The following is a 27,969-nucleotide window of genomic DNA, read 5'->3' as shown; positions in this document are numbered from 1 at the left end:
GCGCTGTTAGCCTGGTGCGTGCACACACAAGTACGTTCAGAAAGGCCAGGCTCCTCCTGCCCTGGGGCTCTCGAATGTTTCCCCAGAACTCAGGAGGCAGAAGCAGGCCGATCTCTGTGAGTTCAAGGCCAGCCTGGGCTAGAGAACTACGTGAGACCTTGACTGGAAAAAAAAAAAAAACCCAAAGAACAAAAAACACCAAACAAACAAAAGCCGAATAAAATAAAATAAACCTATTTAACTAATTAAAGACAGCAGGGGTGGGTTGGGGGCGGCTCAGAAGTAGCGGACAAGTCTGGACAAACGTGCCCTCACGGATGGCTGTGAGACCACAGCCACAGGTCTCCAGCCAGGTGTGGGTGCCCACCTGGGAGTCACGGGCCAGGGAGGACCAGCGACTGCAAACCAACTTCTGCTCTTGGGTGACCCTCATTGCTGAAGATACCACACGTCTGAGTCACAGGAACTGACCCAGAGGCTTCCTTCCTACTGCCGTTGTCACGCAGCTCCCACGCTGCAGTAGATACCCACTGGTGCTGCCGTGGCCCGAGCTTATGCGGTAACCGGCTGCTTTCTGATCAGATCTGACCCATCCTGCACAGGTTCCATTCATGCGGTGCTGAGGCCTTACAGGCTGGAGCCAGAGGCTGGAGCACCCCCACAGCAGGAGGAGCTTGGCCTTTCTGAAAGTACCTGTATGTGTGTGCAAGCGCCAGGCTCACAGCGCAGCGGGGAGTGGAGGCCCAGGCTGAGGGGCCGTGGCTGCAGCATGGAGGTCGTAGTGCTGTGAGCTGCTGGCCTTGACCACCTCCCTGGTTGCTTTGCCAAATGGACTTTGTCCAGATGTTTTCTCTGGTACTTACAGCTGGCAAAGATGCAGAAGACAGGCCTGGGGCTGGTGGCACACTGTGGTCACAGGCCTGTCACCCCAGCACTGGGGAGGTAGAAGCAAGGGGGAAGGGAGTTAAAGTCAACCTCGGCTATGGAGTCAATCTGAGGCCAGGCTGGGCTACCTGGGACCTTGTTAAAAAAAAAAAAAAAAAAAAGGAAAGCTTATGAGCTTATGTGTTAAATGATAATAGTACTGTCCCTGTGGGTTAGGTGAGGCTGAGGCAGGAGGCCCCACCACCAGTGGCAGAGCTGGGTGGGGATCTGAGGTGTGGTTACCCTCTTACTGGGGGCCCCGTGGCAGTGATTCCAGGAATACTAAGGATCCATTTTCGTTGGTAAGCCGTCGCAGCTGCCTGAAATAGACGTGCTGAGCCACAGACGGAGCAGAGGAAACACCATGGCCAGGAAGCTCTTGCCCACACGTGGCACTTCTGACCGCAGCCCTAGCCTGTGAAGCCCTGGACACTTGACATGGGACCTGAATGTGTTTAAGCATGTTTTTCGTGTCGCAGGAGGCTGGGGCTGGGCTCACGGGCATAGAACTCGCCTGGTGTGCACGAAGCCCTGGTCTCTACACCAGGCGTGGTAGTATGCGCCTGTCATTCCAGTAATGGGTCAGGAGTTCAAGGTCAGCCTCAGCTACCTGGGATGACTACGTGAGTCTCTGTCTAAAGAACAGATAGAAAATGCCCTAACACTTCTCTTTAAGACACTTTCACTCATAGTCCAGGCTAGCCTAGAACTGGCCATGCTCCTGCCTCAGCATCCTGAGTCCTGGGATGACAGGTATGTGCCACCATGCCCAGCTCTCCAAATGGATTTTTATAAAGCCACTACCTTCAGAGGTGTCAAGAGCTGTCTGCTTCCCTTTGCAGGGAGTAGGCATTGTGTCCATCTTGTAGATGGAGAAACTGAGGCCCTGGCACTCACCGTCATCAGTCAAGGCACTGGGGACACTTAGGCATCTCAGTTGCCATGGAGATGGCTCCCTTGCAGCCTGCATCCCTGGCCAGATCCTGCTGCCCCAATTAACGTGCCTTTAAAATTAGCTCTACTTGGTGCTTCTCATGCTAGGGGACTCCCAGATTCAGGGAAGCACCAGGCTTCCTGCAGGGAAATGACCCTTGCTCTCTTTGGGGCCCAGCTGCTCTCACCCTCTACCATCCTTTTTAGTTTTTTTTTTTTTTATTTTATTTTATTTTTCGAGACAGGGTTTCTCGTAGCTTTTGGTTCCTGTCCTGGAACTAGCTCTTGTAGACCAGGCTGGCCTCGAACTCACAGAGATCCGCCTGCCTCTGCCTCCCGAGTGCTGGGATTAAAGGCATGCGCCACCACTGCCCGGCCCTTTTTAGTTTTTACGGCAGGGTTTCACTGTGTAGCCCAGGCTAGCTCAGGACTCCTGGTCATACTACACAAAACCCACAAGGACTGGCAATAGGAGCTGGCTTCCTGTCGTGTCGGCTGAAGAACAGAGATTAAAATAATATGCTCATAGGCCACCCACCCACACCGCATGTCCAAAAACCAGGACACGGAGCAGGAGTGAGAACCCAGAGGGCGAGGCTGTCCCATGCCTGCATATACTCTCCGTGACACACACCGTGAAGAGAGACTCCCAAGGGTTGGTTTCTGACTGCAGCCTCGCACACATGCACACACGCACACACGCACACACACACACGCACACATGCACACATGCACATGTGCACGCAGATACACTTTGTTGTTGTCTGAGACAGGGTCTCTCTGTAGCTTTGGAGCCTGTTCTGGAACTAGCTCCTGTAGACCAGGCTGACATCGAACTCACAGAGATCTGCCTGCCTCTGCCTCCCGAGTGCTGGGATTAAAGGCGTGTGCCGCCACCGCCCGGCAATATTCATTATCAAATTTTAACAAATGCCTGTGACATGAAAGTTACTTTTTCCCATCTCAGTTCCACATGCAACATGGCTCGCTCACTTCCACTGCCACTGGCATCATTGTGTCCAGAACTGTCTCCCCATCCCACACTAACTCCATGCCCTCCCCTGCCCAGGGCCCTCACTGAACCACTTCCTATCTCTGTGGGTCTGATGACACCAACCCTGTGTCACTGGGCATTATGTCCTCCAGGGCCACCTGCATTCGAGCAGGGTCAGAATGCCCTTCGTGGCTGTATAATATTCCAGCGAGTGGCTGGACTGTGCCGTGTGTGCCCATTCGTTCCTTAGAGAAGTCTTTGGTGTTTCCTTGGCCAGTGACAATCACGCAGCGTTTTATTTTCAAAACGTCAGTGAACATGGGACGGGCGAGGCCCGCGGGGGGCTGCGATCCCCTCCTGAAGAGCACCCGTCCTCCAGCTGGCTCTTACTTCGAGCCCTGGTGATCATCGCCCTTCCTGAGGTCAGCAGTGACCTCCTACAGGCAGCCATCTCCCCAACACCTCCTGCCTGGACCGCGGCCCGCCCACACGCACGCGTCACCCACCCACACTTACCTTGTCTCCTAGCAACGCTCCCCTGCATCCGCAGCCCGGGTCCAGCTCTCCCTCAATACCCTGGCGCTCGGTTTCCTGCCTTGTCTGGGGTCCAGCCTTGTGCCCCTGACCCTCGGCCGGCCTGCTGCAGGGTCCCCTGCCCCGCGGGGACAGGACCTGGGCGGGCCGGTCAGTTGCTGCGGCTCTTCGAGGCTTCAGGGAGCTGCACAGCCCAAACAGGACTCCATCTGGACTGAAATCACCAAATGCTGGATTTGTCGCGGAAGCGCCGTGGTTTGGGATTGCTAGGCGGGTCCGACTTAACTCTTTGCCACCTGGCGTGGACTCATCTGCCTTCCCAGGGAGACACGGGTGGGCTTGGCGGAGGGGCTCAGCGCGGAGCGGTGGGGCGCTGTGCTTTTCCAGCACTGAGCCTAGACCAAGGTCGCGGCCACCAGTCCCCTCCACTCATGAGCTCGCCCAGCTGTGAAGCACTGTCCCCCTGAGCCAGCCTCAGGCTGAGCGCCACCAGAAAGAGGCTTCCTGGTTTGGCTACCCATGTGTGCCTGGCCCAGCCAGAACCAGCCTGTACACTTTTCTGTCTGATAAGGACACTGCCCGCACTGTACCCTTATCAGGGCGGGGGAGGGTGGAGTGTAGAGGCGGAGGCTGGGAGGAAGTACGACTGGTCTCTGCACACTGGAGGGTTGCTCTCATGGAGGCTGAGCTTAGATTCGGGGTTCCACCGGGAGGAGGGCGCTCAGGGAGAAGAGGGAAACTGGAAGGGAGACTTTCCCAAGGCCTGGGGCCTTGCACTCCGCGGCACCTCCTCCAGGAAGCATTCTGCTCCTGACCAGGCCCTTGGGGGGGGGGGGGGGGACGGAGATCTGCCCACGCTCATGAGGCAGCCTGGTGTGGGGAGACTGAGGCCTGTGGGCACTTCCACCCCCACCCCAGAGTGAAGGACACGAAAGCCACAGGGCACACAGGCAGATCTGATTTATTACCCACCCCGGCCAAGTTCTGGATGATTCTACAGACTCCAGGCATTGTGCCTTTAAAAGCCACAGGCAGAATGGAGCAGGGTTGAAGCCTCGGGTAGTCCCAGGGGGCTCAGGGGTCCACAGGGTGACCTGGGCAGAGTGGGCCCTGTCTGCAAAGGCACTCAGTGACTGGGGCTGGGTTCCACTGTGGGGGCAGCGTCCCAGGGACCATAGGACTCGCCGCTGGGGTGGAGCTGGAGTCTGTGTGGAGGACAGGATTGGGTCTGGGGTCTGGGGAATCCCATTCTGTGCTCTCTGCTCCTCCACCCAATCCTGTGACTTCTAGAATCTTCCAGGCCACCCTTCCTGGCATTTCAAGGAAGTGATTCAGATCCCACCTACTTCATGTGACATCAAGGGAGTTTCAAATTGATTAGTATCAAGGAGTGGAAGTCACTGCTGCCTGGGGGTGGGGATGACAGAGCCACAGCACGGGGTCACCACAGGGGTCACTGCATGTGGACAAGCCTACAGACCCAGGAGGCCCGAGCAGGATCAGGCCTGTGGTGACGCTGGCTCAGGGCAGCCCTGCCGTGCCCTGCCGGCCCCGCTTTCTCTCCCCAGCGCCCTCCTGGGCCTGACTAGCCTCCCTCATCCTCTTCCGGGCCCGGGCCCCAAATCTGGTCCGCGGAGGTAACTGTTCCATGTGAAGGACCTTGTGTATCTGCCGGAAGGCCACGAGACGCAGGGCACGCTGTGGACAGCGGGGTCCTGTCAGGTCTGCCCTCTGCAGGGACCAGGGAGCAGGGCTGTTCTGTTCCTTGTTACAGTTTCTGGTGACAGGCATGAAGCCTGGGGAATGCCACCTCTGGCTGCTGGCACGGGCTGGCCTGGAGCCCTTGGGACCCCACCTTGAATTCCGTGCAAGACACCTGGCTCCTCTGAAAGTGGCAGTGTGTGGAACTGTGGGCATGTGTGGCTGAGGTATTTTCTTTGACACCAGGCCCAGGCTAACCTCAAACTTTCTATACAGCCAAGGATAGCCTTGAATTTCTGCTCCTCCTGCCTTCATACCCAGTGCCCGGGATGGAGCCTAGGGCTCCGTGTAGGACAGTAGAGCCCTCGACTTCTGTGGCCCAGGCCACTCAGTGCTGCCCTCTGGAGCTGTCTGTCACTCCCAGCCCCATTCCTGAGTCCAGACTGCAGGAGGAGGATGGGGACCCGTGTACCTGAGCACTGGCCGTCAGGTCTTCCCGCTGTTGTGGGGTCATGGGCTCCAGGGCATCCTGTGGGCCTTTCTCACAGGGGTCCTGCAGCCCCGGGCCATCTGAACCAGGGAGAAGGTGGACACCCTTGTGAGGGACTAGCGGGGTGACTTCACTTGTATCACTGTGTTTGCCTGCAGCTACCCATGGGCCACACTGGGCCAGGTATGCCTCAATAACATACAGCCTGGGCACATTGCATGGGTCCCCTATGGCCCCTTTGTCCCTGTGTGGGTAAGCACTCCCCAGCCTGTGTGACAGTCCACAGGTCAGGCCTGACCCTTGGCCCTCTTTTCCCACCCAGAATCACCCTTTGGGGCCCACTTTTGTCCCTTTGGAGGGCACTGTGGCCCTTCCTGCTCCTCCTGCCTCATCCCAAGTGCTGGGGTGGCAGCTGTCCACCAGGCCTGGACTGTGCAGTGCTGGGATGAGACCCAGGGGCTCCGGGGACACTAGATGAGCCGCAGCCCAGCCCCATGGTGTGGCGCCATGGTCACCGCAGAGTCCCTAAAGGATGCCGACATACCTCTGCCCCTGTGCTGCTATAGGCTATGGGCCACTCTTCTAGCGTGTGTAGATGACCTCTCTTCTTGTGTGTGGATGTGGATGGCCGCTGTATCTGCCGTCCTAGCCTAGCCTCCCACCCACGCCTGTCCTATCACTGACCTGTCAGGAGCGCACCTGTGGCCACGTACTCCAGGACCCGCCGCATGGCATCCCCTGGGCTCAAGGGCCGGGGTGCGCTGCTCAGAACCTTCTCCACCAGCAGCTCCATGGCCTGAAGGGGACACAGGGCCATGGTGTGGGGGATACGACGGGACACACTGTAGCTTGGAAGGGGGCAGGGTTGGTGAACAAGGCCATGCTGGAGTACATGTCTGTGAGGACATGAGCATTCTCGAGTTCCAGGGGTGCCCTGGCTCTTGCCCTGATGCTGACGGCTCTTGTGAAGCAAGTATATTCCCTGGGACACCTGCATTTGCAGGGTCTGGGCTTCACCCCCCATTTTGGCTTAAGGTGACAGTCAAACATGACAGTGACCCACTCTGGGTTAGTCGGGCGCTGAGAGGAGACCAGGCTGGACCCCCACTTGTGGTTCTTCACTGTCCCCTGCGGCCTTACCCAGGCGGGCAGGGCCCCCCATGGGGGCAGGCAGCGACACAGCTCCCGCAGAACTCTGATGACAATCACACACGGCTGCAGGCCACTGGCTCGAGCCTTGGGGAGAATACACACTGGTGGTCAGTGGGACTCTGAGACAAACTGTGGCTGGTGACTGTCCCCACCTCAGCCACCCCGGGTCCTGACCTGGAACCACTTGGCATGACGGAGGGCAGCCAGGGTCTCAAGGCACTGCTCCCTGTCCAGGACATCCTCTGGGTCAGGCAGAGAGTCTTGAAGTCCTAGAAGGGACAGGACACTGAGTCCCTGCCTCACAGGGTGGCCCTGTTCCTCTGCACTGCACACTGGGCTCCAGCTCCCAATGGAGGCCTCTCTGCTCAGCCTCCTGAGCACTGAGATAAAGGACTGACACCGTGCCCACACCTACAGCTGGGTCACTACTGTACACGCCGACACCGTGCCCACACCTACAGCTGGGTCACTACTGTACACGCCGACACCGTGCCCACACCTACAGCTGGGTCACTACTGTACATGACCGTATGCTGAAGTAGTGACAGCCTGCAAGTCTCAGGCCTGGGCCCGGCTGCATAGAGAGGCCCTGTCCCTAAACTCCATGGAGAGGTGCACTCAGCAGGAGAGGACCTTCCGAGCATGTGCTAAGGTCCAGAAGTTAGCTGTTAGCTCGACTGCCCCAGATTTGCTCCTACGTGACCCCGTGTGACCCTGAATGACCCGTGTGACCCCACGTGAACATGTGTGACCCAGAGCTAGTGAGGCCACTGGGGGTCCTACCCAGGGCAGGTTGTGTCTGCTGTGCCCTGGAGACCTAGGACAGGAAGTTGGGGGTGTACCTCGTTTTACGGAGGGGTCTTCGCGCATCAGAGGTGAGGTGGCGGACACAGTGACCTTCACCCCCGGCTCCACGCAGGCTGAGATAATGATGTTGGCGTTGCGGTCAGATGAGACCTCGTACTTGTCTTCTGCCACTATCTGGGGTAAACATGACAGGAGCCCTATGCACACAGAACGGTACTGCCCGTGTGCCCATCTGTCTACCTAGTGTGCCTGCTGCCAGGGCCAGCCCTGTGTTGGGAAAGCCTGGGCAACTTGAGACCCGCCAGGGAGGCTGAGGAGCCTCTGCAGTGAAGGGCACTGCTGCACATAGGACAGCAACTTAGTAGAAAAGCGGCTGGTGACGCATAATGGCAGAACGGGAAGGAAACACAGCCTTTCACAGGCAGTCACCCTGTGGGTGCACAGACGCAACTGTGTGTGTGCATGTGTAACGTGTGTGAACTTGTGTGTGCATGTGTGACTGTGTGAACATGTGTGCATGTGTGACGTGCGTGAACATGTGTGCGTGTGTAACGTGTGAACATGTGTGTCGTGTGTAATGTGTGTAAACATGCGTGTGCTTGTGTGACGTGTGAACATGTATGTGCATTGTGACGTGTGTGAACATGTGTGTGCTTGTGTAACGTGTGTGAACATGTGTGTGTGACTGTGAACATGTGTGCATGTGTAACGTGTGAACATGTGTGTGCATGTGTAACGTGTGAACATGTGTGTGCATGTGTAACGTGTGTGAACATGTGTGCATGTGTAACATGTGTGAACACGTGTGCTTGTGTGACGTGTGTGAACATGTGTGTGTTGTGTGACGTGTGTGAACATGCGTGCGTGTGTAACGTGTGTGAACATGTGTGTGTATGTGTGACGTATGTGAGCATGTGCACATGTGTGACGCATGTGAACATGTGTGAGTGTGTAACGTGTGTGAACATATGTGTGAGTGTGTAACGTGTGTGAACATGTGTAAGTGTGTAACATGTGTGAACATGTGTGCGTGTGTAACGTGTGTGAACATGTGTGAGTGTGTAACGTGTGTGAACATGTGTGAGTGTGTAACATGTGTGAACATGTGTGAGTGTGTAACGTGTGTGAACATGTGTGTGCGTGTGTTACGTGTGTGAACATGTGTGAGTGTGTGACGTGTGTGAACATGTGTGAGTGTGTAACGTGTGTGAACATGTGTGAGTGTGTAACGTGTGTGAACATGTGTGTGCATGTACATGCCAGTGCTGGGAATGGGGCCCAGAGCCTTGCACCTGCGAGTGCTCACCACTGAGCTACTGACCAAGCCCTGGGTAGAGCTTGTCATCCCCCTGCCTCAGCTGCTGGAATGACAGGTGTGTGGCTGATTCCTCTTTTGGGCGTGTCAGGGCCAGAGACTGACCTCAGAGTGTTTCTCAATTGTTTTTCCATCTTGTTTTGTTTGTTTGTTTGTTTGTTTTGGTTTTTCAAGACAGGGCTTCTCTGAGTAGTCCTGCCTTCCTGGAACCAGCTCTTGTAGACCAGGCTGGCCTCGAACTCACAGAGATCCGCCTGCCTCTGTCTCCCAAGTGCTGGGATTAAAGGTGTGCACCACCGCCAGACTTTTTACATGGCTTTTTACATGGGTTCTAGACACTGGAACTCAGATGTCAACACGTATGTGCGAGACGATGGCGTCACCCCAGCCCTGTGGGCCTCTCCGCCGTCTCTCCAGCCTTGCCCTTACCGACAGCTCTCTGGGCAGCTCTTGCTTGATCCTCTGCAGCAGGGAGTGCGTGGGCTTCTTGGAGCACAGCAGGGTCAGCTGCACACTGTGGTCCCCGCGCAAGACCAGGCCCTTGGCCAGGATGCCGACCCGAACCACACCCTTGAGCATCCGCGGTGGTGGAGGCGCCAGGGTGCTGAGGAGACAGAGAAGCAGCACACGTCAGCAGGAGAGATGGAAGGGTGCTGTACTCCTGAGCACCAGGAACCAGGCCTCTCTACAGCAGAGGCCTGATAGGAAATGAAACACACCTCCATCCCCAGTATTCATCCCTCAGTCCCATGCAAGCAATCCCATCACTGGAGAGGTCAGACATCTACCTCTCTATGATCTATCTGTGTGTCTATGATTCATTTATCTACCTCTCTATATCTCTATCTACATATCTACCTCTCTATGATCTATCTCTATCTACATATCTATCTATGATCTATCTACCTCTCTATGATCTCTATCTACATATCTATCTATCTATGATCTATCTACCTCTCTATGATCTCTCTCTATCTACATATCTATCTATCTATGATCTATCTATATCTTTCATGTATGTACCTACCTATCTATATCTGAAACAAGGGTTCACTGTGGAGGCTGACCTCACACTCACAGCAATCCTCCTGTCTCAGCTTCCTGAATGCTGGATTCACCAACCCCTACACATGGGGGGGTGGGAGGGATTTTCTCCACCAGAAGCCTTGGGAGACAACGGAGGTGGGACAGAGCTTTAACCCTGTGGCATCCATGGCCTCTGGCGTAGCACTAACCCATGCTGGCTGCTCTCCTCAGCCAGTGTGTCCGACACCAGTCTGAGGGCTCGTTCTGTGTGGGACACAGCTGTCTGGATGGCCTGCAGCTCCTCCTCGGTGGGGTAGATGGAGGCATGCTTGCTCATGACATGCCGATCGTCACTGCTCTCTGGCCGGCGCCCCGACTGTGGGGAGAACTACGCTCATCAAGGGTGGGGTGAGGACAAGACAGCCAGCCCTGGCAGGACTGCGGAGAGGGTGCAAAGCCAGGCAGGCTGCAGGGAGCCCTGGCAGGACTGCGGAGAGGGTGCAAGGCCAGGCAGGCTGCAGGGAGCCCTGGCAGGACTGCGGAGAGGGTGCAAGGCCAGGCAGGCTGCAGGGAGCCCTGGCAGGACTGCGGAGAGGGTGCAAGGCCAGGCAGGCTGCAGGGAGCCCTGGCAGGACTGCGGAGAGGGTGCAAAGCCAGGCAGGCTGCAGGGAGCCCTGGCAGGACTGCGGAGAGGGTGCAAGGCCAGGCAGGCTGCAGGGAGCCCTGGCAGGACTGCGGAGAGGGTGGAAGGGTCAGGCAGGCTGCAGGGAGCCCTGGCAGGACTGCGGAGAGGGTGCAAAGCCAGGCAGGCTGCAGGGAGCCCTGGCAGGACTGCGGAGAGGGTGGAAGGGTCAGGCAGGCTGCAGGGAGCCCTGGCAGGCGGGAGCTGGCTGTGGCCAGCATCTGAGCAGCTCCCACAAGGGAACACATGCCGGGGCTGAGGTCTGGGTGGGACAGCTCTTTTCTGGTGGCAATGTTCTTCCATTCACAGGCCAGAGGCCACACAGGGCCCGTCCCCAAGCAAGAGGCCAGACTCAGGTCCCTACTCAGCCTAAGGATGGACATTTGTGGAGAACAGGAGGAAGCCACAGTGTGGGAGAGACATGCCATGCTGAACCCACATACTGGGTAGTCTTCACTACCAGTCCTGAGGCTCCTGAGGCCTGGTGGGGACCGAGGAGGTTCTTACACGGCACATCAGCCCCCCTCACCTACCTGGCGCCGGGTGGTGGCCATTCCTGGCTTGGCAATGGGAGCTGGCAGGGCCCAGGCGGGTGACTTGGGTGACTGCTCTTCAATCTGGGGCTGGGAGAGCTCCTCAAGCTCCCTGTTCTGTCCTTCCTGCTGTCTATGGCCAGATGTGGGGGGACACAGGGCTGTGATCACCAGAGAACCCCACAAACGCACTCCAGCCCCAGGGCCCAGGTGACCACAGAGAAGGTCTAAAGAGCAGAGTAGGACGGATGCAGAGACGCCAGAGGTCGAGGACATCAGAGGTCGGGGGACATGGGGACGTCAGAGGTCAGGGACCATCAGAGGTCAGGGGACACGGGGACATCAGAGGTCAGGAAACATGGGGACATCAGAGGTTGGGGGACACGGGGACATCAAAGGTCAGGGAACATCAGAGGTCACGTGACATGGGGACATCAGAGGTCAGGGAACATCAGAGGTCACGGGACATGGGGACATCAGAGGTCAGGGAACATCAGAGGTCACGGGACATGGGGACATCAGAGGTCAGGGAACATCAGAGGTCACGGGACATGGGGACATCAGAGGTCAGGGGACATAGGAACATCAGAGGTCAGGGGCATCAGAGGTTGGGGGACATAGAGACATCAGAGGTCAGGGGGCATCAGAGGTTGAAGGACTGTGAGGTCAGAGGGGACATCATGGTCACCTTAGTTCAGAGCTCCAGCGCTGTGCATCCTCTAGTCTTGTCTGTGCCAGCTGCCGCTGCCACTGCAGCCTCTTGACCAGCACCCTCTGCATGGGGCCGCTGGGCCGGGCGGCCACCGCAAGTGTCGGGTCCACTTTCTTCTGCAAAGGCAAAGCCAGACAGATGATGCCACTAGAGGGGACGGACAGACTGAAGCAGGGGCCACCTCATGGGCATAGAGGGCCCCAACATACACCAGCTGCTTGTTCTCACAGAGCTGCCCCTCCCACAAGAGCAATGGAGGGAAGTGTGCTGTGGGGACAGCAGGTGACATGCAGGCCACAGCAGCCAAAACGGGTGCTTTGGGAAAGGTCCTGACAAGGTACTGGAGGTGTGGGCTACTCCTGCTCACTGAACAGTGGACCCAAGGAGCAGCGTGGGCTACTCCTGCTCACTCTGCACAGCCTACTGAGCACAGGTGGGGTCAGGAGCGCAGCTCCACAGGGAGCCACCAAGAGGCATGCTCCATCTGTCCAAGTTCAAGCCACTTGTGCTCACTGAGGGACTAGAAACACTGAACCCGTGAGGAGCTACAGCAGCTAAGCACAGGCTGGATCTCATTCAGCCCTGGCATTGAACATCTGCAGTCTCTTGCGTGGCCAAGGAGGAAGACTCCTGGTGAAGAAGAAAGCTATGGACCTGTCTGCCCACCCTCCTCCTGCACCCAATTCCTCTCCCACCGGGTGGTCCCGGCAGCCTCTAGTGCCCCTGCCGGACATACCCGGTACTGCAGCCGATGCCGCCGTCCGGTCAGGTGCATATCCCTGGCATTGCGGTCATTGAAGCTGCACTCGCAGAGCTTGCATCGGAAGCGGATCACCTTCCCCTCCTCGCTGCGCACCTAGGACAGAACACGGCTCAGCTGCCCACTGGCCAGCCCTAACGCCCTGGAGGATTCTGGGCACCAAGACACCCAGGACACTGGTCCTCCTGGTGGGGCTGGCCGGAGCCCAGGTTCTGCCCCTGGCCTGGTCCCCTCCTCCCCCAGCTCCACCCCGGGACAGAGCCCACATCCCATCACTTTCTTTGGTCTCCATGACTTCTGTCTAATGCTCTGTCTCAGCGGCAGGCCACCACAGCTGACTCCAGCGGCTGAGACAAAGTGCAAGGCACAGAAGGACCCTGCACACACCCACACAGGTGACATCTGGGCAGGCAGGTGCCACGGAGCCAGCTGGGAGTGGAAACGGCTCTGCACAGGGCAGAAGCTTGTGAAGAAACCGTCTTCCCTGGGTGTCTGCGCAGTGGCGGGCAAGGGCTGTCCTTGGGCTGACAGTTGGGGCCCAGGACCTCAGGGTGGAGGGAGCTGGTTGATTCTTGCAGGAAAGGCCAGGGTGTGGAAGCCAACTGAGGTGCAAAGTGCCACAGCCTGGCCTGCTGGGTGGCAGGGTCCTGGTGCCCCGCCAGGCTTTCCTGCCCCCGGCCCTCTTAGCATACCCTGAAGGAGGTGGACATGAAGAGGGGCTGGCGAGTCTCGGGCCCGTGGCCCTGCATGGAGCTCACTCACCTCCTCCACATACTCTGTGCCCACTGGCTCGATGTCCCCATAGGTCCCTGGAGCTTCCCCAGGCCCTCCCCTGGTGGCCTCTGCCTTGGGGTGTGGTGGTCTCCTTTCTCCGGGTCGGCTGTGTGCTGTCTGCAGTTCAGGTGGCCCTGCCAGAAACCAAGACCGGCTGCAACCCCAGGCTCTCCCCACCCCTTTCCCACAATGCCCCAGGAACCTGAAGCAGAGGAGCAGTAGCCCCTCCTTCCCTTGAAAGATCTCAGCAGCAACATGGAGCCGTGCAGCCACAGAAGGGCAGGTAGAATGTCCAGGCTACGTGGAAACAGCTCAGAGCAAGGAAGCGAGGTGCTCCGCAAGTGGCCACTGACTGCCTGCTGAGGGCAGGTCACCTCACGGAGCTCCCAAGGACGGTGGCTTCCTAGTCAAACTAAGTTTTCACAGAACTGGTGGTGCACACCCTGCTCATAAGTTTGAGGCAGGAGGATCACCAGTTTCAGGTCACCATGGGCCACACAGTGAGATCCTGTCTCAAAAACAAGAGATGGCCAGGGTGGCACCTGTCTTTAATCCCAGAAAACTGGGAGGCAGAGGCAGGAGGATCTGAATTCAAGGCTAGTCTGGGCTACAGAGTCAGAAAGAACTCTGACAGCCAGGAACCCTGGAAATCCTGTCAAAAAAAAAAAAAAAAGAAAAACAAACAAAAACACCCCCAAAATATCTAAAAGCTGGGGGCATAGTCAGGGTATAGCCCTACCTAGAATCCCCAGTGAGGGGCTGGGGGTGTGGTCATCTGCTCACATGCAGGGAACTGGAGAGACCTGTACCCTTGCGTGAGGCTGTTGATCCTTTGGCTGGTGCTGGCCGGCCTGAGGTGTGTGAGCTGTAACTGCTGTGAGCTTCCTGCTTGACTGAGGTTTCAGGGGTGCTGTCCGAGCCTCTGGTGTAGGTGACACTCTGAGGCGTGGGCTCAGAGGGAATGGGCTTCCCTAGCCTGGTGTGCAACTTGAAGACCTGCAATGGACCCCACAGCTCTCAGTCAGGAGTGATTTTGGAAAACAGGGCACTTCACACCGAATTGGCTACTGGAGGGAATGTGGGGGCCGCACCCTGGTTTCTATACTCTGTGGGAAACTCCACGCTAAAACACCTCCCGGAGCTACCTCCTGCCTGCGGGGTCCCATTTCTCAGCTGTGACACCTCTTTCTCTCGACCACCTGCGCTGGCTCCCACTGAATGTCGTCTATCTCCAATGCAGACAGCTCTCTAGCTCCCCAGCTGTAGCCTGTGAGTGTGTGCACAAATACGTGATTTGGGGGACCCCAGCTGAGACAAACACAAACACACTCATGCCCTGGGCTCAGTCAGACTCTAGCCACAGTGCCACTGCCTAAGGTCGCTACCTCCAGCCACGTCAGAGCAGACTCAGAGGCTCACAGTCGTCAGCCCCCCCCCCCGTGCCCTCCCCCCACACCTGCACGTGCTCAGAGCTCACAGCAGGCTTGGGAGGCTCATACCTTCTGGTGCCTGGCTCCTCTCATGTGAGCTGCATAGGCATCCGCCCCGGTGCAGGACACAGCACAGAGGCCACAGTGCAGGCTCTGGGCCCCTCGCGGACCTCCGCTGGGCTGTGTGCCTGTCCTCTGAGCTGCCTGCTTCTTCCTGTGCTTCTGTCCTTCCAGGTGATCCCGATAGGTCTGGAACAGAATGAGGTGGCCTGGGTGACTACACAGTCATCATCTGCAGGCTGCAGAGCTGGCTAGTGGGAGCTCAGAGGGACACAGGACCCCTGCTTCCTCCAACATTTGTGACCAAGAGAGGTATTAAATTACAAGAGTCAGGCGGTATTACCGTCTCCCTTCCCTGACCTAAACTCCAACCAGGTTCTTAAGAAAATATTCACCAAGGGTTCGGTGGTTTGTCTGGGAACAGGGGGCTGCCACCAAACAACACCTGGATTTCCAGGCTGGGGCTGAAGTTTGTGACAAAGGCCTGAGTTTCATCCCCAGGACCTCAGGAGCTAGATGTGGGGTTGCTGGCCTGTCCTCGCTCAAGGTAATCCTCAGCTCAGTTGTGAGTTCAAGGCCAGCCTGGGGTACACGGAACCCTCCTTAAAACAAAACAACTAAAAACAAACAAACAAAGAAAAAGATAGATGCTGGGTGAAGTCAGGGTGAGAGCAAAGCTCCAGGGGATCCGACCCCCCATCTGCCCCAATGGACAGGCACACGCAGGGCACAGACTCACGTGGAGAAAATAAACACAATTGAGAACACGAGCGCAGAGAAGCCCCTTCTGAGCTGACGCAGAGTGCGACACTGCACACGTGTGAGCCTTGATCTCACAGACGAGCAACCGCAACCGTACATCAGTGCCCACAGGGTCTGACAGCTCAGCCCGTGTGAGCAAAACGGGCTCGGGTCTTAGAATCATGAAAACCATGCGGCCCAGTGTGGCAGCGGGCGAGTGACAAGGGCCCCAGAAACACACAGCATGCCTGCACCATCGCTGACTCGGGGTAAAACTAAGAAGGTGCTGAGGCCGGAGGATGGCAGGCTCAGAACAGCCTCAGCCACCGGGAGATGGCCTCAGTGTGCTCTCTCCTCTCTCCATTGTGTGTGTGTGTGGGGGGGGGGGGGGGGTGCATGTGTGGTATGTTTGTGTAAATCTGTGTGTGGTGTGTGTGTCAAGACAATCGTTCTGTGGTCATCTCTCAGTGCTTTCTTTTTTATTTTATTTATTTACTTTGGTTATTTCAAGACAGGATTTCTCTGTGTAACAGTCCTGGCTGTCCTGGAACTCGCTCTGTAGCCCAGGCTGGACTCGAACTCAGAGATCCACCTGCCTCTGCCTCCTGAGCGCTGGGATTGAAGGTGTGCCCCACCGCCCGGCCCTGCCATTGTTTTTGGAGGGTGACACTAAGCTGCCCACTGCCAGTGCTGACCTGCGGCCCGGCGCAGCTGACCCTGCAGACCTCACAGTAGTGCACGGAGGGTGGCCGGGGGCCCGCCTTGGGCTTCGGCAGCCTGTCCAGGAATGGCAGTGCGTCGCTGGTAAAGCTGGGGTCCCAGGGCCCGAGGCCTGGGCCACCCCAAGGGTCCGAGCCCACAGGAGCCATTGGGGATGTCTGTTGCTTCTGCAGGACCCGCTGGGACTTCAGTGGGCGGTCTGAGCTGTGGGTGCTTGGGCCTAGGAGGGCAAGAGACAGTACACTCAGCCAGGCTTACCCAGAGCAGGGAGGGGACAGTCACAGGGGTCAGCCTGTGACCTCCCATTGCACCCAGCTGCAGCTCTGCCAGAACGCAAGGAAATTTTAAATTGAGACTGGAGCTGGCAAGATGGCTCAGTGGATAAAGGCTCTTGCGGCCAAGCCTGCTGACTTGTTCCGTCTAGAAGAGCACTCCCTCGGGAAGCTGTTCCTCTGCCCTCCACACATGCCGAGACACACGCGGTAACAAGTAAATGTCACAGACAAAAAGACACAAGACTGCTGGCCGGCTGGTGATGGTCACAACTTTAATCCCAGCACTCAGGGAGGCAGAGGTAGGCGGATCTCTCTGACTTCAGGGCCAGCCTGGTCTATCAAATGAGTTCCAGGACAGCCGGGGCTACAGGGCTACACAGATAAACCCTGCCTCAAAAAGCTAAGCACCAAAACAGAAAAAAGAAAAAAAACCCTAGGACTAGGGTCTAGCCAGAAGGAGCCCCGCTTGGTCTGGTCCGGCCCAGGCCTGTTGTGTGTCTGTGCTGAGTGCTGAGATGTGGCCCCTGTGATGGCCATGGCCATCCCTTCAGAGGATCCCGACACTCACCTGGTCGGCAGAGAGAGGCTGCAGCTGGCTGCTCTGCTGTGTCCTCGCAGTTCCTGGGCACCTTTGACTCTCGGTAGCTGTGACCACCCTGCTGGAGCGTTCCATGGGACAGGGACAGAGAAAAGGAAACAGCTCAGTGAGGTGGGTGGGACAGAGGGGGTGGTGGGAGTGGGACAGAGGGGGTAGTGGGGTGGGACACTGGGGGGCAGTGGGGCGGGACACTGGGGGGCAGTGGGGCGGGACACTGAGGGACAGTGGGGCAGGACACTGGGGGCAGTGGGATGGGACACTGAGACACAGGGGGGCAGTGGGGTGGGACACTGGGGGCAGTGGGGTGGGACACTAGGGTGCAGTGGGGTAGGACACTGGGGGGGGCAGTGGGATGGGACACTAGGGTGCAGTGGGGTGGGACACTGGGGGGCAGTGGGGTGGGACACTGGGGTAGGACACTGGGGGGTGCAGTGGGGTGGGACACTGGGGGGCAGTGGGGTGGGACACTAGGGTGCAGTGGGGTAGGACACTGGGGGGTGCAGTGGGGTGGGACACTGGGGGGCAGTGGGGTGGGACACTGGGGGGCAGTGGGGTGGGACACTGGGGGCAGTGGGGTGGGACACTGGGGGTAGTGGGGTGGGACACTGGGGAGTCTCTGTGGTGAGACATGGGAGGGGCAGTGCACAGGTGGCAGCTTTATGGTCTGGACCCTGGTCATGAAGTGTGTTTTTTTTTGTTTTTTTTTTTGGGTTTTTTCGAGACAAGGTTTCTCTGTGGTTTTGGAGCCTGTCCTGGAACTAGCTCTGTAGACCAGGCTGGTCTCGAACTCACAGAGATCCGCCTGCCTCTGCCTCCCGAGTGCTGGGATTACAGGCGTTTTCTTTATTTATTATGCACGTATGCCTGCAGGCCAGAAGAGGGCACCAGATCTCATTACAGATGGTTGTAAGCCACCATGTGGTTGCTGGGAATTGAACTCAGGACCTTTGGAAGAGCAGGCAGTGCTTTTAACCGCTGAGCCATCCATCTCTCCAGCCCCCATGAAGTGTGTTTTGATGAGACAAGCTCTCATAGTCCAGGCTGGCCTCGAACTCCCCACACAGCCAATGGTGACCTTGGATTTCCTTCTCCTCAGGAGCTGCCCCAGGCCTGGTTTACGTAGTACTGGGGATGTACCCAACAACCTCGTGTGTTGGGCGAGTATACTGCCCACAGACTACAGGTCAGTCATTTGTTTATTGATCTGTTGTGTGTAGCGTGCACATGAGCACACGGGGCACAGCACAGCACACACGGAGGTCAGAGGACAGTCTGCATGTAGCGTGCACATGAGCACGCGGGGCACAGCACAGCACACACGGAGGTCAGAGGACAGTCTGCATGTAGCGTGCACATGAGCACGCGGGGCACAGCACAGCACACACGGAGGTCAGGACAGTCTGCATGTAGCGTGCACATGAGCACACGGGGCACAGCACAGCACACACGGAGGTCAGAGGACAGTCTGCATGTAGCATGCACATGAGCACGCGGGGCACAGCACACACGGAGGTCAGGACAGTCTGCATGTAGCGTGCACATGAGCACGCGGGGCACAGCACAGCACACACGGAGGTCAGAGGACAGTCTGCATGTAGCGTGCACATGAGCACGCGGGGCACAGCACACACGGAGGTCAGAGGACAGTCTGAGGGGTCACTTCTCTCCATCTACCACGTGGGGCCCAAGGATCAAATTCCGACCATCAAATTTTTTTATTTATCTTTTTGAGATGGGTTTTTTTTATATTTATTTATTAAGTATACAATATTCTGTCTGCATATATGCCTGCAGGCCAGAAGAGGGCACCAGATCTCATTACAGATGGTTATGAGCCACCATGTGGTTGCTGGGAATTGAACTCAGGACCTTTGGAAGAGCAGGCAATGCTCTTAACCACTGAGCCATCTCTCCAGCCCCGAGATGGGTTTTTTGAATCTTTGGAGCATGTTCTGGACCTTGCTTTGTAGACCATGCTGGCCTTGGACTCACAGAGATTTGCCTGCCTCTGCTTCCCAAGTGCGCCACCACCATCCGCCCCGGTCCTCAAATTCAGTCACAGTGTCTTTCCCCTTCCCCGTGCCCAGCCAGCCAGTCCTACCATTTTATTTATTTAATTTTTTCAGGCAGGGTTTCTCTGTTTAGCCCTGGCTGTCCTGGAATTCACTCTGTAGACCAGGCTGCTCTCAAATTCACAGAAATCCACCTGCCTCTGTCTCCAGACCTGGACCCTAGTTTTGCTTTTTTTTTTTTTTTTTTTGAGGCAGTATCACCCAGCCCAGGATGGACCCAACTCCCTACACATATGGGCCTGTGTCAGCACAGTAGGTCTGAGACATTGTTTCAGTGGCACTGACACAGGACTGAGGAATCAGGAGGGAAGAGCCCTCACCACAGACGGCAGACCCTCCTGTGACAGGTACTGTCTCATCACAGACGGCAGACCCTCCTGTGACAGGTACGGTCTCATCACAGACAGCAGACCCTCCTGTGACAGGTACTGTCTCATCACAGGCGGCAGACCCTCCTGTGACAGGTACAGTCTCATCACAGGCGGCAGACCCTCCTGTGACAGGTACGGTCTCATCACAGGCGGCAGACCCTCCTGTGACAGGTATGGTCTCATCACAGGCGGCAGACCCTCCTGTGACAGGTACGGTCTCATCACAGGCGGCAGACCCTCCTGTGACAGGTATGGTCTCATCACAGGCGGCAGACCCTCCTGTGACAGGTAGGGTCTCATCACAGGCGGCAGACCCGCCTGTGACAGGTACGGCCTAGGCCGCACACCCAGGCTCCACAGACAGGGTTGTGCACGGTACTCGAGCCTGCGTCTCTGTGACCTATCGACTATGCTACCCTTCAGAGCCACCCAGGGCTAAGACAGCACCCAAAGGTCACCAAAACCTCCAAGACTACCAGGTACGCCAGAGTTGCACCGGTATGACAGACTTCCTCCCAAGGCCCCCATCTCAACCTTCCTGCTTATGTCCCTGTTAAAAGCTCATGAAACCCCAGTGCTGATTCAGGACCCCCTGGCCCAAAACTCTTCTCAGTGTGAAAGCCAGGAGCCCAGGTTGGTCTGAGTCAAGGCACTACAACTGTTGGCTACGTGAGTCAGGGATGAGAGACGGGGCAGGAGCTGTGATGGGGGAGGTGACACAGTGGCCCCAAGTCCTGGTACCCCCATAACTGCTGTCTGTTGGAGGGGATTCCCTCAGAGCCTTGCAGGCTCCTCCTGAGGCCACTGCCTGGCTGGGCCACAACTCTGTCCATCTCAGTGTCTCTAGAAGTCCCCTCCTTGGGAGGTGTCAGTGTGGTGGCTCCTGTCACCGCAGAGCAGGTCCTGTCCCTAGAAATGCTGATGTCAGGGACACCATGGATGTCCCATTCAACACACATTTCCTTGTGGTGTCAGAGCACCAGTCACTCACACAGAGGACCTGGGTTCAGTTCCCAGCACCCCCATGGCAGCTCATGACCACCTGTGACTCCAGCTCTAGGGGCTGACAGCCTCCTTTGGCCTCTGTGGGCGCTGCACACACGTGACGAAAGACACACATGCAGGAATTCACTCACACGTGTAAAAAATGAATTAAAATCTTGTTGCATGGTGGCGCTGCAGTACCTGGTGGGTAGACGCAGCCGCAGCCACAGGGATAGGACCTGGGGGCCGGCTGCTGGACGCGGAGTCCTGGTTGGCGTGCGGCTGGGTGGCAGGGGCCAGGGCCCGGCTGGTGGTGCTCTCTGTTCCAGGGGTAGATTTCATGGCATAGCTGGGCCCAGCAGCCGGGACAGGAAAAGCCGAGGATGGCTGGGTGCTGGAGCCACCAGAACACAAAAGGCAGAGGGGGTTAACTGGGTCTCCACGGCATACAACCCCCAAGCAGGTGCTTGGCCAGGCCAGCCCCTCACTCCTGTGGCCACAGACAACACTCACGTCCCCGGAGCTCACACTAACTGGACGGCCTGGCCAGCACGGGCACAGAGGTATGTACCGGCACACCGACATTGCAGATGAATGTTGGGAGTGAACGCGGGTCCTCACACTGTCCAGCAGGTGCTCTGACCAACTATGCTCTCATCTCCCCCGAATGGCTTCATAGCCGCAGTGACAGCCCAAGAAACCCAGGTGGGTGGAAGTTCTTGCAACCAGGCCTGGTGGTCAGGCCTGGCTATCCCTGCTATTCTGGAGGCAAAGGCTGGGGGCTGGGAATTCTAGGCTTGCCTGGACTATCGTGAGTTGTGTTTTTTTATTTTATTTTATTTTGTTTCGCTTGCATTACCACTGGTGTGGCTAGTGCCCGCAGAGGCCAGCAGAGGGCGCCAGGCTCTGTCACTGAAGGCAGAGATTGTGAACCACCCTCTGGTTCCTCTGCAAGTGCAGCCGCTGTATTCCAAACACCTCTCAGCCCCTCATCTTCCTTCCCCGGGTGCCTGTATTGCTGTCTACCCAGCGACCAACAGCACCGATGGCCACCAGGTACGGCTGTCCGTCCCAGGACGCCTTTCGGGGAGACTGTTAGTTCGCTCCACAGAGGAGGCTCACCTGAATGCTTCTACGTCCCCAGTGCTGGGAGGGTCTACTAGCCACGGAGCCCAAAGACTCCTTCGTGCTAATATGTGCTCTACCCACCAGGGGCCTCAAAGGATCGCGGCCCTGACACCAACATTCCTCAGTGTCACTGTGAGTTCCGAATCAGTAAAAACTGGGGTCACGGCTGAGGGTTCCCAGGCGCTTGTTCACTGGGCCCCCTGAGAAGTCAGAGGTTACCACCACAGTGAGAAAAAACTGGGCCTGGCTTAGAAGCTGCCAGAAGGGTGGCAGGTGACAATCAGCAGGCTGGGCCGCCTGGAGGGGCATGGCCCTGGGGACAGACAGGAGGGACATCTGCTTTCCTGGGCAGTTTCGTGTTAACCTGACACAGACTGTAGTCATCAGAGAGGAGGGAGCCTCAGCTGAGAAAATGAATGCCTCAAGATCAGGCTTCACACGAGCCTGGAGGACATTTTCTTAGTTGGTGCTCAATGTTGGAGGGTCCCACCCGCTGTGGGTGAAGCCTCCCTGGTGTGGTGCTCCTGGGTTCTACAGAAAGCAGGTTGAGGAAGCCATGTGGAGCAAGCCAGTGAGCAGCCCCCTCTGTGGCCTATGCTACAGTGAGGGCAGTGATGTGAAGCCCTAAGCTGAATTAAAAGGCCTTCCTTCCCAACCACGTTTGATCATTTCATCAAACTTAGTAACCTTGGCTAAGAGAGAAACTGGTGCCAGGTGCATGGGGTTGCTGAGACAGACCTGATTGGGTTCTGGGGAGGACTAGGGAGGCACGGAGTGCTCACCACCAGAGGACAGGGAGGCCCCTCGCACACATGGCACCAAGAGAGGCATAGCTGCTGGAGGCCTGTGAAGTTCAGAGGGGAGCAAAGACCCTGTGGGCCATTTGCAGTTCTGAGTTAAGAATCTGTGGTCAGCCATGACCACGCCTTTAATCCCAGCATTGGGGAGGCAGAGGCAGGCGGATCTCTGTGAGTTCGAGGCCAGCCTGGTCTACAAGAGCTAGTTCCAGGACAGTAGGCTCCAAAGCTACAGAGAAACCCTGTCTCAAAAAAACAAATAATAATACTAATAATAACAATAAATGTTCCTGGCCTGTTGGAGCTAAAGAATTAGCTGTGATTAGCAAGGAGCAGCACCACCAAGGTGAAATCGTCTGGGACAAGTGTCCTCAGAGCACAGAGAAGCTGTGTTCCAGAGGCGGCAAGGCTGTACCTCACACTGGCGCCATGAGAGGCCGGGAGAGGGCATTGGTGAAGGCGCATGCTCAGTGGCAATTGACCGAAGGTGCCATGCCAAAAAGCTGAGGCTTGGCCCCGTGAAGAGAGCCTCTGAGAGGCTGCAGCAGAGACTCCGGTGCGGTGGAGATGTCTGTACCATGGGATGAGCACCAGGAACAGCAGCGGTGGGGCGGAGTCCGCTGGAGCCTGGGCGGCAGGCTGTGTGCGCTGTAGAGGGCCGACTGGATGTGACCCAGGCCCGTGGAGGAGCCCAGAAGATGGTGAGTGGATCCCAGATATTTGGACATTGAATTATTTGCACTGTTGAATTATTTGCACTGTTGCAGTTTGGTTTTACCTTGTTCCAATGGTTACTGTGCTTAGTTCTCTCCTCTTGGAAAAAGAGCTTTTTTGATTTTACAGGATCCCACAGCTATGACTTTGAATTTTTAAAGTGATTTTGGAGTTTTACAGAGGCTTCGGATTTTATTATTATTGTGTTGTTTTTCAGAACAGGGTTTCTCTGTGTAGCTCTGGTTGTCCTGGAACTCCCTCTGTAGACCTGGTTGGCCTCAAACTCAGAGATCTGCCTACCTCTGTTTCTCAAGTGCTGGGATTAAAGGCATGCGGACCGCTACTGGCTCAGAGACTTCAGATTTTTTTTAAAAAGATTTATTTATTATGTATACAGTACTTCTGCCTGCATGTACACCTGCAGGCCAGGAGAGGGCTCCAGATCTCATTACAGACGGCTGTGAGCCACCATGTGGGTGCTGGGAATTGAACTCAGGACCTCCGGAAGAGCAGTCAGTGCTCTTAACCGCTGAGCCATCTCTCCAGACAAATCAAAGGACAGGGCAGAAGGTGCCGCCTGGCTGGTGCCCTGCACCCCATGGCACCCCATGCTCTGGGGTGCTCCCCATTGGAGTTGGGCTCCCCAAGTGGGAGGCGCTGCGCTGAGTGGAGGGTCTCTGGAGGCCAACTTTTCCTGAGCCGAGGGGCTCGGCCTTGTCCCCTCAGGGGCTGTGTCCAGGTGATGCAAACAGCTGACATTTGAGGAAAGGGGTAAAAATACAGCTAAGCGATGAACAGAAGAGTCAGGGCTCAGCTTTCGCTTTTTTCTAACACAAAACCAGACAGAACCAAAATAAAATTCCTTCTGACCTCTGCAGCTCAGAGGCCGGGCTTTTCTGGCTGCCATGTGCGTGGTGGTCTCAGTACCTGGCACCCAGCCGTGCAGCACTGTGGCAGGGATTTAGGTTTGGGCTGGGGGTGGGGTAGTTTAGCTTTGCTCTCCAGGCACCAAGAGGCCGAGGTATCTACAGCACCTCCTCCAGAGCATGCGCAAACCATTCCAGAGCCCTCTCCAGAGCACACACAAGCCAAGCCAAAGCCCCTTCCATGCTGAGCATCATCGCCCAAGGCCTGGGAGGCCTGCGTTAGTCTTCCTTCTCTTCTTTTCTCACCCAAATGTGGGGAACTCATCGCGGGCCTTCATAGGGCAATGAAGGGGTAGCTCCTGTTGCAGCAGTAATCCTCACAAGGGTTGTTCAGGGCCACAGTTAGTGAGCGTGGGGCAGTGCCACCCCTGGGCTGTGGTCCTGGGTTATACAGAAAGCGGGCTCAGGAAGCCAGGAGGAGCAAGCCAGTGAGCAGCATCCTCCATGGCCTCTGCATCAGCTCCTGCCTCCAGGTTCCTGCCCTGACTTCTTCAGTGATAAACAGTGGTGTGGACGTGTAAACCTGATGTGGGAGTGTGATATATCAATCTGTTGATTTCATTGGTTAAGTAATAAAGAAACTGCTTGGCTGGCCCTCATAGGTTAAAACATAGGTAGGCGGAGTAAACAGAACAGAATGCTGGGAGAAAGAAACTGAGTCAAGGAGTCGCCATGATTCTCCCACTCCAGAAAGACGCAGGTTAAGATCATTCCTGGTAAGCTAGCTCGTGGGCTACAGCAGATTATTAGAAATGGGCTGGTCCAGATGCAAGAGCTAGCCTAGAAGAGGCTAGATAGAAATGGGCCAAGCGGTGTTTAAAAGAATACAGTTTCCGTGTAATTATTTCGGGTAAAGCTAGCCGGGTGGTGGGACACAGCCCCGCGTGGGCGGCCGGGTGCCAGGGACGCAGCCCCGCTGCCCCTATTTCAACATAAACCGAAGAAACCCTTTCCTCCCCAGCTTGCTGCAGGTCTTGGGCCACAACAGAGGACCACTTGCAGGAGTCAGGCAATCTTTCAGCCTGAGTCCCAGGGACTGACCAGATTCCAGCTTCGGCAGCAAGTCCTTTTCCACACTGAGCCCCTCTCTCCAGCTCTTGGCCGTGGTGTGTCATCACACTAGAACCCTACCAAGATACCTGCTGATGGGGGAATGTGTCCCCAGCGGTCAACCCCCCACAACTCCCAACACTGAGAGACGAATTCTCCCCAAGCCGCTCAACCTGGCCTCATTGAGTTGTATCTCAGGCTAGCCTTGAACTCCAGACAGACTTCCCCCGACCTCAGTTTCTCTTCCCAGGAGCTGGGGCTGGAGGCCTGTGCCATCCGGCCCATACTTTTACTGAAGAACAGAGCCTCACTTCACCCTGCCTACCTGGGTCCCCCCCTTAGACACCAGAACCCCCAATCCATACCCACCTGAAGGGTTCCCCATCCATCAGGGACCAGAACTTCCCCCTTCATCCCCATCTGGAGGATGCCCCATCCATTAGACAGCAAAACCCCACACTCCATCCCCGTCAGAAGGGTCCCTATTTTTACACAGCAGAACCTCAGCCTCCATCCCGGTAGAGGGTCCCCCATCAATTAAACACCAGAAACCCCAGCTGCTTTTATCGGGCGCCAGAACCCCCATCCTCTCTCCGCTCGCTCGGAAGGTTCCCCAAGGTCTCAAGTCCTCTCTGAAGTCAGTCCCCTCCCCCAGCTGTCCTCCAGTCCCCACCCTCCAAGACCCAGGTCTGTCCTCACAGGGTCCCTGCCCCGCCCTCCCGCGGACCCCAGGGACCGTCGCCCCGCCCAGAGCCCGCCCGCTCCCCGTGACTCATGACCGCGTCCCGCAGGGTTGGGGCATCCTGCCGCACGCGGGGCTCGTTACCTGGACGACGGGCCGGCGCCCTGCGCGAGGCCGGAAAAGCCACTGGCCGCCATGTCCGCGTCCTCCCGGAGCCCGCGGGAGTGACGTCACGGCCGTGCCCCCGACGCACCGGGCCCCGCCCCTCGCGAACCTGCCATCCCTAACCTCTGAGCGCCTCCGTCTGGCCCCGCCCACGTGCCAAGCCCCGCCTCCAGGACCCTCCACCCCTGACTCCTGAGCGCCTCCGTCTGGCCCCGCCCACGTGCCAAGCCCCGCCTCCAGGACCCACCACCCCTGACCCCTGAGCGCCTCCGTCTGGCCCCGCCCACTAGCCAAGCCCCGCCTCCAGGACCCACCGCCCCTGACCCCAGAGCGCCTCCATCTGGCCCCGCCCGCCCATCCAAGCCCCGCCCTCCTGGGCCCGTCATCCCTGACCTCTGAGGGCCTTCTCTTGTCCCCCCTCACAAGCCCCCCCTGCTCAGCCTGCTTGCCCTGGTCCCCTGTGATGATGAGAGGACCCGCCATGCGCCCCGGGGACCTGACTCCAGATGTGGGCCTGCTGGCAAGCCGCTCACTTACTGGTCTACATCTCCAGCCCACGTCCGCAGAGAGGGCACACGGGTGGCACGTGACCACTCCCGTTCTGAGCGCCCGTGACTTCCAAACCCTACCTGAGGAGCCCCACGTCTTCCTAGAAGGCAGGGAGGCTAAGGCAATTTCTCTGGTTTACGTATTTTCTTCTTTTCCTGTTGTGCCCTTGATTTCTGCCCCCGGAAGTCGCCAAGCACGGCAGACGTACACACGGGGACTTGTTCTAGAAGGGTGCACACTGATTTATCCCTATTGAAAGAAACACAAAATGGAGCATTACTCAGCCCAGAAGAAAGAGGGAAACCTGGAGACACGCTCCAAAGGGGATGGGTGGCCCTTGAGAACAGCACGTCAGCACCCTGAGCCAATCCCAGAAGGATACACAGCCAGCGAATCCGCCCTCACATGTCAGTTACAGAAAGTCGGAAATCCGAGAGCGCGGGCAAAGGGGCTGTGGTAGGAGGAACTTAACATTCTCATAGGATGCAGGGAAGAGCCTCGGAGGTCTATGAGGGTCATGGAGGATAAAAGAAGTACAACAGATTGACGGGGTGGGGGTCTTAAACCCCAAGCATGTATTCTCTCATACTTTTGGGGACCAAAGTCTGGGCAGGATCGGCTCTTTATAGACTCAGGGAGGATCCGTCCCTGTGGCTCTTTACCTTCTGGAAACTATTGACAGTTCTCATGAAACCATCATCAGTTTAGCCTCCATCTTCCCAGGATCTCTGCCTCTCACTGGGGATTCCAGGCGGGGCTGCACCCTGACCACGCCCCCAGTCCTCTTTACATTTTAGTGGGGCGGGCTGTGTGCCGATGCGCGTGCGGAAAACAGCCGCTGACGTCACGCGTCTTCCCCAATGGTTCTCCCCAGGCTCCTTCTGCAAGTACACAGTTACGCTGGCATCCTGGCCCCTGCTATTTCTCCTCACGCTTGCAGAGCAAGCGCTTTACCCACTGAGCCATCCCCACGAACCCCTCTTCTCACTTCTGAGATGGGGTCTCGCTCAGGCTGACCTTAGCCTCACTCTGTAGTCCTGCCTGACCTCGAGCTGCAATCCCCTGCCTCAGCGCACTCAGCAGTTGAGTCCAGGATGCAAACTCTAGTCTTCCCTCAGCAACTAGAATTCCTCTGGAAACCTGCAGGGGGCGCAGCTCCCGCGGCAACACAGACCCACACCATCTAAAACAACCAGCTAGGTCCGCGGCACCCCAAAACCCAGCTTCATCCTGGCTTATCCCTGAAGGGGAATCTGAAAACCTCCATTTCTATGCCCTCAAAGATGGTTTCAAGGGCGCCTCCCCCAGCCCCCGCAACCAAAGAACCCCGCAGGCTCCCCGCCCCCACCCCCGTAAGGAAGGAACCAGGC

General features: G+C 57.1%; 1 protein-coding gene across 4 annotated transcripts; it reads right to left on the bottom strand.

Moving 5' to 3' along the window:
• Positions 1-142: 142 nt before the first annotated feature.
• On the bottom strand, positions 143-26,167 carry Zfr2 (zinc finger RNA binding protein 2). Of its 4 annotated transcripts, XR_005975965.1 has the most exons (19): positions 26,030-26,167; positions 20,790-20,982; positions 17,132-17,222; positions 16,264-16,508; positions 14,837-15,016; positions 14,147-14,333; positions 13,326-13,471; positions 12,540-12,659; positions 11,780-11,919; positions 11,092-11,224; positions 10,086-10,252; positions 9,280-9,454; positions 7,571-7,709; positions 6,903-6,997; positions 6,717-6,812; positions 6,261-6,372; positions 5,559-5,656; positions 3,368-3,599; positions 143-934 (listed from the first exon to the last, which is right to left on the bottom strand). XR_005975965.1 is itself a non-coding variant. In XM_041669067.1 (18 exons), exons 1-18 carry the CDS (start codon positions 26,080-26,082, stop codon positions 4,907-4,909), a joined length of 2,580 nt encoding a protein of 859 aa, XP_041525001.1. In that variant the 5' UTR covers positions 26,083-26,167; the 3' UTR covers positions 4,448-4,906. The 4 variants fall into 4 exon arrangements, 3 of the variants coding, with proteins under 3 accessions (XP_041525001.1, XP_041525002.1, XP_041525003.1); XM_041669067.1 differs by lacking the exons at positions 143-934; positions 3,368-3,599 and adding an exon at positions 4,448-5,116; XM_041669068.1 differs by lacking the exons at positions 143-934; positions 3,368-3,599 and adding an exon at positions 4,448-5,083.
• Between the last annotated feature and the right edge of the window lie 1,802 nt (positions 26,168-27,969).

Source organism: Microtus oregoni, unplaced genomic scaffold (genome assembly GCF_018167655.1).
Source record: "Microtus oregoni isolate MIOR12 unplaced genomic scaffold, Mior012 000019F_ref0000042, whole genome shotgun sequence".
NCBI lineage: Eukaryota > Metazoa > Chordata > Mammalia > Rodentia > Cricetidae > Microtus > Microtus oregoni.
The sequence above is the reverse complement of the archived record's forward strand: the minus strand, read 5'-3'. Positions and strand labels throughout refer to the sequence as shown.

Bases quoted from the DNA above. Each gene is read 5' to 3' on its own strand.
- Zfr2 (XM_041669067.1), bottom strand. From the start codon at position 26,082: ATGGCGGCCAGTGGCTTTTCCGGCCTCGCGCAGGGCGCCGGCCCGTCG. The intron at 16,509-17,131 runs GTGAGTGTCGGG...TTGCCCTCCTAG, and splicing joins AGCCTCTCTCTGCCGACCAG to GCCCAAGCACCCACAGCTCA. The intron at 14,334-14,836 runs GTATGAGCCTCC...GGTCCATTGCAG, and splicing joins GAGGAGCCAGGCACCAGAAG to GTCTTCAAGTTGCACACCAG.